Genomic DNA, 17,526 nt, shown 5'->3' on the forward strand with positions numbered 1-17,526 from the left:
CCAAAACTGTTGAATCAGAAACTTAACTTGGGTTCGGTCAGAGAAAGAAATCATTATTGTGTACACAAGGAGCAAACGCTTAGCGGGATAGCAAGTGAAGTTCAAATTACAGTGTGTTTTTCTAGCTTGTATATAATATTGTAAGCAGGTTGGAGGAATCATTATCACTAGTGTAGCTAAGCAACAAAGCGGTCAGCAGAAGTACAAGGACGAGAAATAAGGAAAACAAGGGTGCTAGTGTTGCATACCAGAGGTACAAAGGAGTACTCCCAGAACCTTGAGGCCTGTGTGACTGCTGCTGGAAACCTTGTAGCTAGCTAAAAACCTTTTTTTCAAACTTTTTATTTAGAGATGAAAGGGTTTACAAACAAAACCAAAACAGCAGAATAAACATTTACCTTCATCTTACATTTCTGCCACATTGTATATATATAAAATGAGCTATTTACACTATGCCAGCAGGTATGGAGGGCCATACAAAAAAATACAATTGTCTCATAAGAAACACAACAAACAATAAAAAAGTCTACACATATAGATATCACTATATGTTTTCTCATAAACTAGAATCAGGTCCCTGTAGGGAGATAAATTGAATCCATGTTTTCCTCTCTGCCTGCAATCTGAGAGAAAAAGTTATTTTTTCAATTATATAGATCTCATTCACAACATTAACCCATTGTTCATGTGTTGGAGGTTCTTTTATAAGCCATTTTCATGTAATTACTTTTTTACTAGCTGCTAGAAGAATACTTAATATATATCTATCCTTTACTTCAAAATATGAGCTGCATGTGAGCCAAATACCTGGACACCAAAAACTACAGTACAACTTCCAACATTCCACACAGAATCACAGAATTTTGTTAATATCCACAAATAATCATACTGTAATTCAGCTACAGGTTTACCACTGTTCGGGTACACTGTCCAGATTATCTAGATTTACACCTGTTTTGCAGGCCAACATTAAAATAAAAGGAAAAATACCTTAACTGTATAATGGTAAATTGTAATATTAACAGTTTCTGTTTATATACTGTAAATCCCTTAAATCCCTTGTTTTCTGAGAATTTCTGTGAAACTAGTCACATTAAAAAATTGTAGTCCAATCCAGTCTCCTTTCTTGGCAGAAATAAAATTCAATTTTAAATGGTAGCTAACACATTTCATTCTAAAACATTAGCTAGACTATGTATTTTATATGTTTATATAACACAAAATACTATATTTTCAAGACAATTATTAGATTAAGAAAAACACAAATGAAGCTGCCATTTTAGTAACATCTAACACAGCAAAAGTGCCACCAATTGAAGTTTTGAGCAGTGAAAGTCTGATTGTGGCATACTGGCTGGAACTGCAGTTTGTGAACACAAGATTTCATGTGCATTATAGATGGCTGCATATCTATATCATATACAGTATATCCTTTACTGCATCTTATATTCAGTGTCTTCAGAAAGTATTCTCTGTTGAACTATTCCAAATATCTGTGTTAAAACAATAACCACATTTTTAATGCATTGAAGTAATTTCTCCTTTATTCACACAACAGTTTAAAGGGACCAAAATAATTTTGTTCTGTAACAAAAATTTATGAAAGATGGAAATACTGTATCTTGTTTGCTGAAGTATTCTCCGTTTAAGTATTTCATAAAAGGACCTTTTGCAGCACTTCGGCAAAAGTATGCCTGTAGGGTATGCCAGTATATGCTTTGCACATCTGAATTTGAGAATTCTTGCCCATTCTTTCTTGTAGATTTGCTCAAGCTTTGTCAAGGTGGATGCGGAGTATCAGTGAACCATAATCTTCATCTCCTTCAAAGGGGCTCAATTCTACACTTTGGCTGCATCACTCAATACACATTTGTGATCTGTAGCCACTCTAGTGTTGTTTTGGTTGTATGCTAGGGGTCATTGTCCTGTTGGAATGTGAATCTTCTCCCCAGTCGAAGGTCTTTATCTGACTTAAGCATTTGTCCTCAAGACCTGTATTGAACATAGGGCCTGTATTGAATGAGGGAGCTTCATTGTTCCTTCTATCCTAACAGTCGCCCCAGTCCCTGCTGCTGAAAAACATTGTCATAAAAGTATGATTCCACCAACATGTTTATGAGCTGTGTTCGGTTTTGTGCCAGCCATAGCATTTTGCATTCAGCCCAGAGTCTTCAACTTTTGTTTGAGCATGCCAGATAACTTTTTGCCTTGTGATTTCAGGGTCTACCACATGCTATTATGTGGCCTTTGTGTTTCAGGAATGATTTTCATCTAACCGATTTCCCATAGTGGCTAAATCTGTGTAGTGCTGCAGAAAAAGTTGTCTTTAGGTTCTCCCATCTCAGACATGGAACCATGTAGTTCTGTCAGGGTGGTCATTGGGTTCTTGGTCACTTCAGGACGAAGGTCCTTCTTACCGGGTGACTCAGATAGGGAGGACAGCGTTCTCTAGGAGTAGTTTGGTATTTCCTAATGTTGGACCTGACTGACAAGCTTTACAGTGATCTCACAAGGAAATTAGATACAGTACAGCGGCGCTCAGTTGGAGTGTCTTAGCAGGTCATAAGGGTGGGTATATCAAACTAAGTTAAATTAATATATTTCAATGTTTTTTTACAATGTTATATGTACATTATTTCCAGAATTTTAATTCTATATTAACATAATAGAGTTATTTATGTAGACCACTGACAAAGATTCCATACAGTATAAATATTTCTATTTGAATTTACAGCATAACAAGTTGTGAATACTTTCTGAAGGCACTGTATGTTGAGCATGGAATAGAGTACTATGCAGTGTACTTCTTATATGCTGTGTATTTGTATCTATAAATAGAAAACATTATGCTTAATCCATTCTTAATGTGTTCATTGGACTGCCTGGTTTTCAAATGTTTTTGTCGCAGATATGGTATATAATGTAGTTACAAATAATGACACCGATGTGGTGGTTCTTCGCACTGTTTGTTGACTATGTTGACTGTGATGGGTTATGCTTTTATTAGAGACCTCAGAGACCTCATGGATTTTCTATTAATCTGCATTAATTTCTGTTAAAGAACATTAAGTTACAGAATATGCAAACTCTTGCCTTGTGTATCTGCATGACACTAACATTTTACAGGCCTTTTATATACCACAAATTAAAGCACACATAGTGTAGATCTATATTTGAATATATACTCCAGAATAAAATTTAATGACTTAAGAAGTCAGGGATTTGTAATATTTAAAAACTGATGATTGATAATTGACTGAGTCTAAAATGTAAGTAACATTATGTTATGTTACTTGTTCTTTCTAAGAAAAGGTAGATCTTAAAGATAGATACTTTATTGTCCACTAGTGTGGAAATTTGTCTTTGGCTTCTGGTATAAAAGTACAAAACACACAAGCAAAAAAAATAAAAGTCACATACAATCACATGAAGGACATGAATCACAACAACAGTATGTGATGCATAAATAAATGGATAAATAAATAGGTTGTGGGGGGACTACATTTACATACATTCATTGAGCTGTTTTATTGCAGAGGGGACAGAAGACTTCTTATAAATGTTTTTGTTTGAATTTGGTACCCTTCCTGATGGGAGTATTATGAATTAAGAATGGAGTGGGTGTGTGGAATCAGCTGTGATGTTCCTTGCTATTCTGAGAACTGTATTATGATATAAATTGCTGAGCTGGGGCTGCTCTTTCCCAACTACTTTTCCTGCCGTTTTCGGAATCCTGGACAGTTTGGTTTCGCTTTTCAACCCCAGGTTTCCATACCACACTGTCATGTTAAATGCCAGGATGCTCTCAACAAGGCTTTTTATATGCCAACTCTAGGACATTTTTACTGACATTAAAGTTCTTTAGTCTTTGAATTAAAAACAGCCTCTGATTTGCTTTCTTTAAAATGTTGTCTATCACAATGTCTATTGTCTTTTTTGGATAACAGAAGCAAAAAGCAATTGTCCTGATGTGGTCAGTGGAGCAGGGTCTTCACCTGCAGCAGGAAGCCCTGCACCATCTCTTGGGGGCTTGTTTGCTGGAGGCTTTCCTGTGCTGAAACCTGCAGGCAAGAGAGATTACCCGGGTAAGAATGAGCATCATTGCGGGAGAATTGGTGTGATTATTGCTTACTGTAACAGGAGACAGGAAAGGGAGTATGTATCCTTGCAGGACTCAGGAGAGAAAGAGAGAATTCCAATCCGAATCGCAAGACAAAAACGTAATCCAGGAAACAAGGCAGAAGGTCTGATAACGGTTGAGACAGCAGGAGAGCAACAATCCGAACCACACGACTAAATCGTAAACGAGGGGGCAGGCAAGAAAGTCTGATACCGATTAGACTGCAAGAGTAAATGACGCGCACTTGGGAGCTCGAGGAGAATCCGCAATAGTGAGTGGGGAAGTAAAGAAAAGGGGGAACTGAAATAGTGACAGAAGTGAACGGTGATAGGTACATTACTTGCGGCGTGAGTGTTTGTTAAACACAATGCGCGTGGGCCTGCGAGACGGGACAGAGACGCTTAATGTAATGAAAAGTGTAATGTGTAACACTTACAGTATATAAACAAATAGAACATAATTCCTTTTAAAGGGGAACTGCAGTGCTGTTTTTGTATTTCAGGGTTCAAAAGAATCAGCATTGATGAGTGCATTTCAAACCACAATAAAAGTAAAATGTACACAGTAACTTCCAATTTACATGACAAAATAGACCATTACAAATTACAGAAATTTCCAGACATGGAAACAAAACTTCCTGTGATGTGAAGCAGTCTTGTGAATACATTTCTTTTAATCCAATAGAAATATTGCTCTTGATTTCGGTACAGCTTTGCTGACAATTACTACTTGTTAGCTCTGCATGCAGATCATGTTGGATAATTTCCGCAGTGGAATGTCTGCTGCACAACCTGTACATATTTGCTTGTACATCACAAAAAAACAGTCAATATGGTGACTAGAGAGCAAGAAGGACTCCATGTCACAGTTTGTAGGAACTCAAATGTGAGTTTGTGACAACATGGCAAATTACAGTGCTTTCACAGAGTTCACAATTTTTCGCTTAATTCGGAATTTGTAAAATTTTTGTGTGACATCAATGAATTTATTTTGTTACCTAGATTTAATAATTGTTCTGATAAGTAGGGACTGCAGTTCCGCTTTAATATGTAAATAAATAGAGAATTTAATAACGTATTGCTAATTCTGTTTTACACCATAGATGCCAACATAACTTAAGAAAATATGCTACAGAATGCATTCTGCCAAACAAGTCCACTTATAGCCAAGAAGTCACATCATACAGTGCCCTCCAAAAGTAATGGGACAAATTAGCCCATTATAGCTGTATGCTCAGGAAATTTCAAATCACAAGATGAATATGAAACAAAAGCAGAGAATATCCACTTTTACCTACTTTTATCTACCTTTTATGCATGGGTATTTTTATGCATAAATATTTACCGTTATATACCAACACCACTTTTTTTTGTTCAATCTCCCACATTTTATCTCATTTAGTATTGGGACAAATGGGTTTACAGGTGTTTTTAACTGCTACGGGGTTACACATTGCATACATTTCACACACATAAAAGAGCTGTGAAGGTCTAGGCATGTTTGAGGTCTTGTGAAACTTCTTCTGAAATCATTCACCAAAAACCAACAGAGAGCTCTCTGGCAGAAAAGAAGGCCATTTTAAAAATGAGAGGAAAGAAAATGACCATCAAAGAAATTAAGACTCTTTGGATTGCAAAATCAACAATCTGGAATGTTCTTAAGAAAAGAAAACAACTGGAGTCACGAGTAGAGAACAAGGCGTCCCAGAAAGTCAAATGCAGTGGATGACAGAAAAATATTTCTCAGTCTAAAAAACCTCAAAATTACTGATAGTAAAATAAAATAATCTCCAGAGTGTGGAGGTGCAAATCACCAAGAAAATTTCAGACACTGTACTAAGAGGTATTAGCCCCTCATCAGCAGCAAGAACAGAAGGTCTCAATTGGAATTTGCAAAAAAATACTGAGATGAACCACAGGAGTTCTGGAGCAAGGTTTTATGTACAGATGAAACCAAAATAAACATCTATCAAAGTGATGAAAAGGTGAGAAAAACAGGACAAACCAATGATCAAGTATACCACTTCCTCAGTAAAGCATGGTGGAGGGAGTATGAATAATAATAATTTATTAGTAGTAGTAGTAATAGTAGTATTAATAGATCACCCACCTGGATGATGCAACGGCAGCCACAGTGCACCAGTACGCTCACCACACATCAGCTATCACTGGGGAGGAGAACAGAGTGACTAAGCAAATTCATAGGTGGGATTATTAGGGAGCCATGATTGGTAAGGCCAGGGGAAAATTTGTCCCTTAGTTTTATTGATTAGTGTAGAGGTAACACCTCTACTCTTTTTGAGAAATGCTCTGGAATTTGTAATGACTATGGAGAGTCAGGACCTTGATTTTATATCTCATCAGCAGGACGGCGCCTTTTTACAGTATAGTGTCCCCATCACTATTGGACCCACAAACACCTCTTCCAACAGCAACCTTAGTATTTTTCCAGAAGTTCTCCCATCCAGGTACTCCCACCCCAGGTACTGAAGATATATATCCACCACTATGACCACCTGGCTCAAAGAGATATTAAAAATATCTGTGAGGACGTCAGCTAGTTGTTCTGCACATTCCTTGAGCATGCGACCAGGTATATTATTGGGTCCAGCAGCCTTACGTGGATTAACTTTGGCTAGTGTCCTCCTTACATCAGCTGCGGACAAGCAAAGCACCTGATCCTCGGGAGGAAGTGTGGTTTTTGTCGCAGGCACAACGTTCTTTGATTCAAACCGTGAAGTTGTTCAGCACATCTGGGAGGGAGGCATCACTGTCACTGACAGGTGGGGTAGTCCTTTAATCAGTAATGGCCTGGATGCCCTGCCACATGTGCCGCCAATCTCTAGTGTCCAGGAAGTGGCATTGGATTTTTTGTGCATAGGTGCGCTTTGCACAGGACAGGTTGGCCCTCACAGTCCTGAGGGCTGCCTTGTCGCCTGATCTGAATGCAGCGTTACGGGTTCTTAGCAGTGCACGGACCTCTGCAGTCAGCCAAGGCTTCTGGTTGGCCCGTGTGATTGTGGATTTGGAGACCGTGACATCATCTATACACTTACTGATGTAGCCAGTCACAGATGCTGCATACTCCTCTAAGTTTATGAGATGCTCATAGGTAGCAGCCTCCCTGAATATATTTCAGTCTGTGTGTTCAAAACAGTCCTGTAATGCTGAGATGGCTCCATCTGGCCATACTCTGATCTGTTTCTGAACTGGTTTGGCACATTTGAGCAGTGGTATGCTGGTATTAGCATAACAGAGATGTGGTCAGAGTAGCCTAGGTTGGGGGCGGGGAACCACATTGTATGTGTCATGGATGTTTGTATAAACTATGTCTAGTGTGTTCACCCCTCTGGTTGCAAAGTGAACATATTGATAAAATTTAGGGAGAACTAACTTAAGATCTGTGTGATTGAAGTAGCCAGCAAGTGACAAAGCCGTCAGGATGAGTAGAATGAGTAAACTGGCCAAGTCGATCACCAGATCTGAGTCCAATTGAGCAAGTAGCTCATTTTTTCAAAAGGAGACTGAAGGCAGAAAGCCCGACCAACAAGCAACGGCTTAAAATGGCTGCAGTTAAAGTCTGGCAAAGCATCTTAATTGAAGAAACAGAGTCTGGTGATGTCAATGGGACAGAGGCTTGATGCAGTTATTGCAAGCAAGGGATTTGCAGCAAAATCCTTTTTCACTTCTTTAATTTGCTTTAAGTGTCCCAATAGTATGGGCACCTAAATACTGGGGGACTGACCAGAACATATGCTTTAGTTGAAAACTGACTAAATGTGTTTGCAAAATATATCCTTAAAATAAAAGCGGACCTTCTGAACTCTGACTTAGGATACTTTATTTATGTGAATTTCAATTTCTTGTGTAGACAGCAGGGAAATGCCAATTTTTTATGTTTGTCTCAATACTTTTGGAGGGCAATGTATATGTTCCATACCCATTTTATATTTTATACATAAGGTGATTCAGGCGGCAGTTTCCTTGAGATGAAAAACATTTCTAAATTCCATGTATTCCTTTAGTACAGATTGCCCAGATAGCAGATTTCCTGGGATAAAAAATCTGAATTCCATGTATTCTTTTAAAAAAGTGTAATCTTTAAAATGTTAGAGACTAATTTGATAAAATTCTATTTATGGCTTTTAGTAGATGATATATTATGTATTATTAATTTCTTTGAATTTTAATAAAAACCTTTTAATAAAAAATATAGACATGCATGATTTATTTAAATCACATAAGAGTGATATTTTGGTGTTTTCCCCTGTCATGAAATTCTTATTTCAAACTTCTCTTTAGTAAAGATGCAAACTAATCATAAATCCATATGCATGTTTAAATAATTGTAATACTTCCCTTAAAAAATATGTGGTGAATTTAAATGTAATAGGAAGAAAGCATAATGTAGAATAACTAACATGAACCGGATGACTACAGCATTATTTTGTATTTTAGAATTTTAAGCAAAAATATATTTATATTTATATAAGGTATAAAGTGAATTAGAAAACTGTTCCCATTCATACCTAGTGCCTGGTTAAAATTTGTCAGATTACATTGGCAATTAAAGTTTTAATTACCATTCTCTTTTGAATCCAGAATAATGATTTTTGATGCACATATCATTAAGAAAACAATTAAATATTCAATTTAAACTGTTTGTTCAGCTTCCAGATCAACCCAGTCCTCCAGTGGTATGAGACAGCAAGTACAAAGATATCCTGTGCCAGATGGTGGGCACCCATCTGTGCCTGATTCTTCTATGCTGAAGAAAAATTCAGAACCTGTAAGCACTACAAGAGACAGCCCTGGATGCCCTGGGATGACCACTCCAGCCCCACCACTGCCACCTCCAGCATGCAATAAACCAGCATTTTCCATGTCCCTTACTCCAAATGTTTCACTACCCCCTCCACTTTTCCAAGAGAGACCCGGCAAAGACCTGCCTTCTCCATCTGGTCCCCTGCCCCCCTCTCTCTCTTTCCCATCCCCCCTAGGCAATAAACCCACCTGGCTACCACCCCAAACACCTGCCACACCTCTGAAATCTGTTAGTCCACCTCCCCCTCCAGCTCTGCCTCCATCCAGTGTCCCTGACAGGTCTTCTGGCACTTTCTTTTCCCCTCTTCCCCCTCCCCCTCCCCCACCCCCACCAATGTTGTCTGACAACAGTTTTAGGGACAGCCTATTGTTTTTTCCCCCACCTCCTCCTCCACCACCTCCTCCCCAAATTCCAACTTCTTATTCCTCTACCCACTCATCTCCCTTTCCCCCTCCCCCTCCTCCGTTACCTTCTGGTGCTAACTCAACCGAGAAGAACACACTTCCACCTCCACCTCCACCTCCAAAGATGCCCCCAGTGCCATCTCCAACCTGCAGGCCAGGCATGCCTCCGCCTCCTCCCTCTCTGCCCTCTGTAGTACCAGCCAGACGCCCTCCAGGAATCCCCAGAGCTGGAGGTACAGTATTTTCCAGTGTTGAGCTTGATGACGTCTGATGGAAGAAGTCTTTTAGGAGTGTCCCAGTTACTGATCCATCTAGCTTATTTTATTGGTATCTGGTCATTTATCTGGGGATCTTAACCAGCCATTAATTGAAAGTAGTCAGTGTATGCACTTATCAGCTTTGATAGCATAGCTGGGTGGCCTCTCTATGTAAAGAAATCCCTCTGACTTAAATGCATTTCCAGTTCCACTGGTTCATTTCAAATTCAAGTTGAATGATGTCAAACAAATCTCTTGAGTTGACTTTGTTACAACTTTTGAGGATTTGGATATCCTCATGTAGACTTCTGTGAGCGAGATTCAATTCTTTTAGCCTCTAGGAATGTAAGCTACAGTATGTAGGACATTTCTTTAAGCTTTAGAAATGCAACTGTACAAGTAATAGGTTTATTCCCTGCTGAAAAGAGAAGAAAAGAAACACGTTTCGGCTGTGGAGTCATCTTTTTTCTTTTCAGCATGGAATAAACCTTTATTTGTTCCATTGCACCCTACGCATGCTGATGTAGCTCCCTACTTGAACAGCTTTAGAAATGTACTTGTTCCCTCTTCTTTCAATTGATTTCAAAGCAGCAATATTCTGTTTTAAACCAAAGTGCATTATTTAATTTTAACAAAATATTTCTGTACAAACTGGTGTTCATTACATAAAATTGACCATATTCTATTAATTAAATCTTAAGATTAAAATATACTTTATTAAAACATGCTGAGGAATCAACGTCATATTGTGTCACTACCCTGACATAGAAGATCAGAGAATCTTTGGAAGAAAAAGCTGATGAGAAACAATTGGTACATCCTGAATGAGGCAACATTTGAGGTTCAACTTTATATAGTTCAACAGTGAAGTACCTTTGTATGTGTTGTGTTTATATCCAACTTTTGGAAGAAATTCTTAATTTTCATAATGAGCACTGAATACCAAAACTACATTTTTTCAAGGCAAAGAAAATGCATTTATATAATAACACTTTCTAAATGGTTAAAAGTATAAGCTATATTAAGACTGAAACCTGTCACTTACTCAGATCTGTGTGGTGACACTGTTCCATTTTAAGATGTTGCACCAAAGAGAATTCTGTTCTACAATGAACTCTTTTTTGTGTTAATGTCCTGGTGTAAAATGTGCTTTTAGATTCCTTTGCCATTTGTCTCCTCTGTAAAAGACATAATTTGTTGCTTTTTATTTCAGAATACTAAATCACTTCCACACAATTTATCATACTTTCTCTGCTGCAGAGACTGGAAAGTGTGAATGCGTGTGTGACATTTCAAGTAGCTTTTAAGAATCAATCTCAAGGATGTGAATGAAAATATAACCACTTTAGGTTTAAGACATCATAGCTGAGGCACTGTAGCATTATTTATGCTCCTCCTGGCTGTTGTGTACCCAGCTTAGGCCATTTTCTGTCTTCCACAGGAGGGGGAAGGTTGGCTCCCCCCCCGGCTCCTCCTGCTCGGTCTCCTTCCACCGAGCTTTCCAGTCGAAATCAGGTGCCCCCCAGCTCTAACTGGGGACCAACACCGCCACCTCCCCCACCACCTCCTCCCTTTCTGAAGAATAGCCAAATGCCCTCCCTAGGTAAACAGCATTCCATTTTACTCACTCTGCAATGAGCTCATTTACAATATTTTTTGTCCTCAAATAATCAAAATAAAACACCTGTGTTTCTTAATATTCCTTACTGTTTTCCAAACAGAAAATGAGTCTACTTCTTAGTAAAGTCTGAATGACAAAGTCGTCATTATAGTTGATAATACATTTAATTTTTGGAAATCTATTTTAATGTATATTTTTAGGATTTTGCCTTAATACAATTACTGTATAGTAGTTCTTTCTACATTCTGTCTTTTATGATTTATTAAGTTTGTTTTTACTAATCATTAGATTAATCAAGAGTAGAATCAATGTTGTGTTTATTTAATTGTGTTTCATTTTTAGATGACTTTGAGTCCAAGTTTCATTTTCACTCAGTTGTTGATTTTCCACCACCTGAGGAATATAAACAATTCCCCAGAGTATATCCAAGTAAAGAACCAAGGGGTAAGATAATAACAACTTTGATATTTGAATCATTCCTTACCATATGCTTTTGCACAGCGCAGTTACACTTAAAGGAAAAGTAATGGGGAACAGAACAGGTCCATATATAATATAGGATTCTATACATTTCTGGTTCTAATCCAGCCTATGGAAGCTTAGTGTAATGGCGTTGAGACGGATATAATATTTGAGAGATCAAAATAATAATGATTATAGACAAAAGCAGATTATTTGTTCCATCTAGTCAGTTTGATAGTAAGTGATCCAAAGATCTCTTTCAGCCATTTCTTGAAAAAACGAGTATCTTCATCAGCAACATTGCTGAATACCTTGCTCCATACTCCCAAGCCTTTAGGGAAGGTAGTGCTTATTGTAAAAGGTTTTTACTTTTGCGCTCATAAGACTTAATCATCCCTGGGTGAGCCTGAACCACCAACCTTTAGGTTAACAGCCAAATGTACTAACTAGCACCAAGAGACCTGCTGCCTCTTACCAGTGACTCTTGTAGCTGTGAACAATTGTTTTTGTAAAGACTGTCTTGATGAGGAAGCCCAGTTATTTTCTTCTGGGGTTGGAAAATAAACACAGAATTTATGATTAGCACTAGAGGATAAAATATTTAGTCTTGTTCTGGGGCAGAGGATATCAGTTTGGTAAAATGATAAACCATAGTGTAGATAAGTATTAAAAACGAAGTGGAATAAGTAAGCTTAAAAAAGGCATTATCATCTATTTTATTTATTAAACTGGGTGGGTCTATGACAATATATTAGGAACCTTGATATTTTTAAACTGAAAATATATTAGTTCAAATATAAAGTATTTAAATACAAATAAATTTATTTTTAATGTATAGTTGTCAAGCTTACCAACAAGACATGCAGCAGTTAACATACTCTGTGAACTTTCTGTGAAGTAAAAATAAAATACATTGGCCAGATTTTCTCTTTTTTTATTATCTCGGTCTAGACTGGCAACTCTTAATATTTTTCTTCTGCTATTATGTCATATATTTATGAAACTCTTTATGGCCACTCTATTTTTTACTTTTTTTAGTTCATCAACAAATAATGCTACACCTGGTTGCTTCAAATGTCATGTTTCATCTGCAGCTTGAATAGATATTTTGTTACCAATTTAGTTTGTTTTTGCATAATTTCTGAAAATTGTATGCAAAATAGAATGATTTTCTAAATCAAAATAATAATGTGGTTACTGATTTCTTTCCTTTGCAGTGAGCTCCAGACCACCTGCATTAAGAACACAGATGCGATAAACAATATCGTGTAAAAGCTGCTTTGCAGAACACATTACACCCAGAAAAAAATAAGGATTCTGTTTGTCTCTGATGTCAGAGGAGAAATGTAAAGACATTGAAGAATAAACTTCTTCTAGTGGTCTGACTCCATTATTATTATTTCTGTAAAGTTGGCCAATGTAAAAATATTAACGTCTTAAATTGGAAATAGGTGCATAAATAACAATACCAGAACCCTGAGGTACCTAATAACTTGACTTTTTTCATTTCTGTTCAGAATCATTGAAAATATTTCATATTGTGAATGTTGTACATTTTTCTACATTAATTTATGTAGACATTATTTCAGAGTTTTGCAGTTTAAAGGCGGACAGTGTACAGCACATCACAAACATTTACATGGAAATACAGATAAAACATTCCTGTCATGTTAATACTGTGACATTCTTTGTTATTTTATATAGTACGTCCACATTATAAGCAGCTTGTTATCAGTAAGAATTATGAGACATTTTAGATTCACAATCACTTTTATTGAGACCTATAAAGCTTTTAAAAATTCAGTAAATGTACAAACATCCCATTTCACATATTGGTCAGTAACAGCACTGAAGTAGAAGGAATGACTTTGAAAAATAATTAAAATTATGCCCCGTATTTTAGATCAAGAAATTGTTTTTAAAACTTGTCTTCAGTTTTTTCTTTTCTCAGGACGTGAAATGTATTTAAATTGAATGGTTTTTAAATGGAAGGGATAAACTCTTTTTTTTCCTGTAAGTAAATGCAAAACAAGAAGACAGTAATGCATATCATGTACGACAGAAGGAAATGTTAATTATATTTAAAAAATAAATTATTTAACGAACTAAGTGTCTTGTCATATGAAGTGTATCATAAAAAGCACAACATAAGTTTACAATAAGTGTTCCTAAGTGGGGCCAAAAATGGGCCAAAATTGAAGTCTTGAAATCACCTAGGAATTATCTCTGTTTATAAGTTGAAACATACTGTTCACACATGTATTAAATGGTAAAATAGCATTTTGGAAAATGAGGAACATAGGAAGGATCTGAAAACTGTTTCAAGGTACCGTATATATATAGCACAGGAGCAGTTGTAAACCACAAAAGTTCAGGGATATACAAAAATCTTCTTACATTGTCCTATACAATGGGGAAAATCCCTTCAATTGTGCACTTAACTCAATGTGATATAACCCAGTCTTTATGTTTGTGATAGCAGCCTTTAGATTGGCTTGTATTTTTAATTTACTGTCAATAAATATTGCTTTTTGTATTGATTTGTGTGCTGTGTAGGATTCAAAATACTGATCTAACCAACTGGAGAACCACTTCAAATCAATTGCTAATAAATTGTATGTGCTAGAAAAAAATCTGTGAAAACCAACTTTATCAGAACAAAATGTAATATTTTAAAATTGCAAATATTAAGACATGGCAAGATTCCCTGGATGTCTTATTACTATGTGGAACCATGATACAAAAAGCTGTGCCAGATCGTACTAATGAAATTAATACCACCAATAAACCATAGTTAATGTTTTATTTCTTTTGTGATGGAAATTTTTTGTTAGATTAATATACAGTAAAATAATTTGTATTATACTAAATATTCTATTAGTTTACTATACAATTATATAAACATTTCTGTGCATTAAACTAATAGAACATTTCCACCTCAAAAGAAATCACATGTAGCTGATTTTAAAGGACACCGTATATTGTGCAGTACAGTATACTGCACTGACATTTCTTCTTTCTTTGAATTTTGCAGCCAGAGCTTTTGCTATAGTGTCCTTATAACTTTGTTAAACTTTGTTTGCTCAATTTAGGTACTTTTACATGGCACAAGTAATCTTACTCTAAATTTAAGTTTTGTGTTACTACTGTTGCACACTCTTAGGACCCTGTGATGCATTACTGTCTTATAATAATATTTGTTTTGAATGTGTTTTGCTATATTTCAGCACAAAACAATAGACTATTCCTTTCCAGAAGAGCAAAACGTTACTCATATTTGTCACAATTTCAGTTACTACTGTATTCAATAGGTCTTGATAGTCTGAGTACTGATTTTTTTACATGCTTAGAAGCACAGCATGTGCAGGAATTCTAAAAATGCCTTTTATAAGGCAAAGTATTGATAGATATAATGCCTTTTATGAAGAAACAAATACATGTATTTATTGCACTTTTGTTTAATAACATTCGTTATTTGTAACTACAACTTCACAAACTCTGTAACAAAATTTATATGTGAACAATATAGTATTGTACTGGAAATGACTAAGCTAAGGGACTTGTGATTAACTGTATCATTAATACTGTATGTATTATTTTTATGTCTCTAAACATGCCTGTCTGTAGATGGAGCAATACATGCCTGTATTTAGTAAAATGAATTTAACAATAGTTAGGATCTTTCTGGTCATAAAGAAAAGATTGAATGTTTTTTTAATCAATTCAAACTTTTGAATTTAATTATGATCATGAATATATATATATATTTAAAAATACACACTTGCATGAAGACAGCATTTACCATTAATATCCCAATAAAGCAGAAACAGACATATATTTAGCTGGTTGTGGTTCCACTTTCTTCATAAACATCTGCATCAGATTCTTTAACTTTGTGCTTAGTTTGGAAATGTTTTCACACGCTTTTTAAACTAGATTTTGCTGTCGTAATTGTTGCAATGGAAAATGAAAAGCTTGTAGTAATTTAAAATTACTGACCTGTTTTTATATACTTTGAAACAATATATTTTAAAGCCACCGTGTTTAATAGATTTTATCATTCAAAACCTAAAATAAAATTCTTTTCTAATTACTGTTTATGCACAATTATTAATAGTTCTGTATACTGTATTTAATGCAAGAAAAGAAAAATCCTGTTAGTGTTACTGTACACTATGATGCGCAGGAAATTTTATTATTAAATGAGATTAACTGTATGTTTGATACAATGGTTCAATAAGTATTTACTGTGCCACGCACTTACAGAGTAATGCAGTCCTGCATGAGATTGTTTGAAAAAATAAAAAGGTGTTCGGCGTTACCTTTCAACATACTGTACAGCAGCATGTGTTTCAGCACTCTGAGTGCCTGCATTGTATATATACAGGAGCGGGTACCATTCCGTGTGACTTAAGCTGTTTGGGAGTAAGAAGCCACCTTATTTATAAAATACTTATTAGCGGAAAAATTAACTGAACAAATTTGGACATACTGTAACCTGTTTTTTTTTAAGTTTACTGAGGTCTATTAAATTCAGTTGTGGAAATAAGTATAAGCTGTGCTTATTAACTTATTAAATAAACAATTCATAATAATAATTGCTTACACTTATACAGCAGTTTTTTGGATACTCCACTCAAAGCACTTTGTAGGTAATGGGGACTCAATCCCCACCACCACCAATGTGCAGCATCCGCCCCCATAGTGCGCCACACATGCTCACCACACATCAGCTGTCAGTGGGGAGGAGAACAGAGTGATGAAGCCAATTCATCGATGGGGATTATTAGGAGGGCATGATTGGTAAAGGCCAATGGGAAATTTGACCAGGATGCCGGGGTTACACTCCTACACTTTTCGAGAAACGCCCTGGGATTTTTAATGACCACAAAGAGTCAGGACCTCAGTTTTATGTCTCATCCGAAAGGATGGCGCCTTTTTACAATATAGTGTCCCCGTCACTATATTGGGGCATTAGGACCCACACAGACCGCAGGGTGAGCTCCTCCTGCTGGCCCCACTAACACTTCTTCTAGCAACAACCTTAGTTTTTTCCCAGGAGTTTTCCCATTCAGGTACTGGCCAGGCTCACACCAGCATAGCTTCAGTGGGTTGCCAGTTGTGAGTTGCAGAGTGATATGGACCTTTATCTGAACCTTCTAATGTCATGGAATAGCTTGTCACAGTGTGGGGGTTGCTGGTTGAAATCAATATCTCTTTTGTGGGAGATAGAAATCAAAGGCATGATTTGTCTGCCTGCTCGTGCACAGGTGTCGTATACGGTAACTATACGTCGTTTAGTCGTATAGTTTATAGTAATGTGCAACATCTGCTTTTCAGGTTTACATGCGTATTTCAATGATTTGCGTGTTCAGAACAAGAAAAACACACAAGCATTGTTTGCGCTCTTTCATGTTTCCCTGTCTTGTGCATAGAAAAATTAAGACTTGATTGATGTGGCAGGCGTAAATATATTGGGAGAGAGCTTTTAATACACACAAACAACAGATCCTTTTTATTATTCTTGTCAGCAGCGAAGGAACCACTACCAGTTAAAAACTGAGTAAAAACAATTGAGTTAAACAATCTGAACCACTGGGGTGTGTGTCACATGACATAGATTGAATGTCACATGCATCATATCAAGTGCTATAAACAATATTAACCTCATCAAGTCACCTGTCTAAACTAATGTGAAACTAAAAATGAGAGTGACTGTTATGCTATTTTTTTAATAAGGACACTCAAGATTCCTTTCCTTACTTCCACACTGTCAATTATTGTCAGTGGCAACTCATGTGCCTTGTAAAGTCCATGGCTGCAGTCCACTTTGCTTTC

General features: G+C 36.5%; 1 protein-coding gene across 5 annotated transcripts in view; it reads left to right on the forward strand.

Moving 5' to 3' along the window:
• Positions 1-15,738, forward strand: part of wipf3 (WAS/WASL interacting protein family member 3) — a 40,645-nt gene extending 24,907 nt beyond the window's left edge. For all 5 annotated transcript variants that reach the window (XM_088928448.1, XM_088928449.1, XM_088928451.1 and 2 more), the window contains 5 exons: positions 3,948-4,085; positions 8,790-9,581; positions 11,047-11,208; positions 11,569-11,670; positions 12,906-15,738. In XM_088928448.1, the coding sequence (XP_088784574.1) occupies positions 3,948-4,085; positions 8,790-9,581; positions 11,047-11,208; positions 11,569-11,670; positions 12,906-12,946 (1,235 nt within the window). In that variant the 3' untranslated portion in view covers positions 12,947-15,738. The remainder of the gene's footprint in view (positions 1-3,947; positions 4,086-8,789; positions 9,582-11,046; positions 11,209-11,568; positions 11,671-12,905) is intronic.
• The last annotated feature ends 1,788 nt before the right edge of the window (positions 15,739-17,526 follow it).

The sequence above is a fragment of the Atractosteus spatula genome, chromosome 12 (assembly GCF_055471065.1).
Source record: "Atractosteus spatula isolate fAtrSpa1 chromosome 12, fAtrSpa1.hap1, whole genome shotgun sequence".
NCBI classification, from domain to species: domain Eukaryota; kingdom Metazoa; phylum Chordata; class Actinopteri; order Semionotiformes; family Lepisosteidae; genus Atractosteus; species Atractosteus spatula.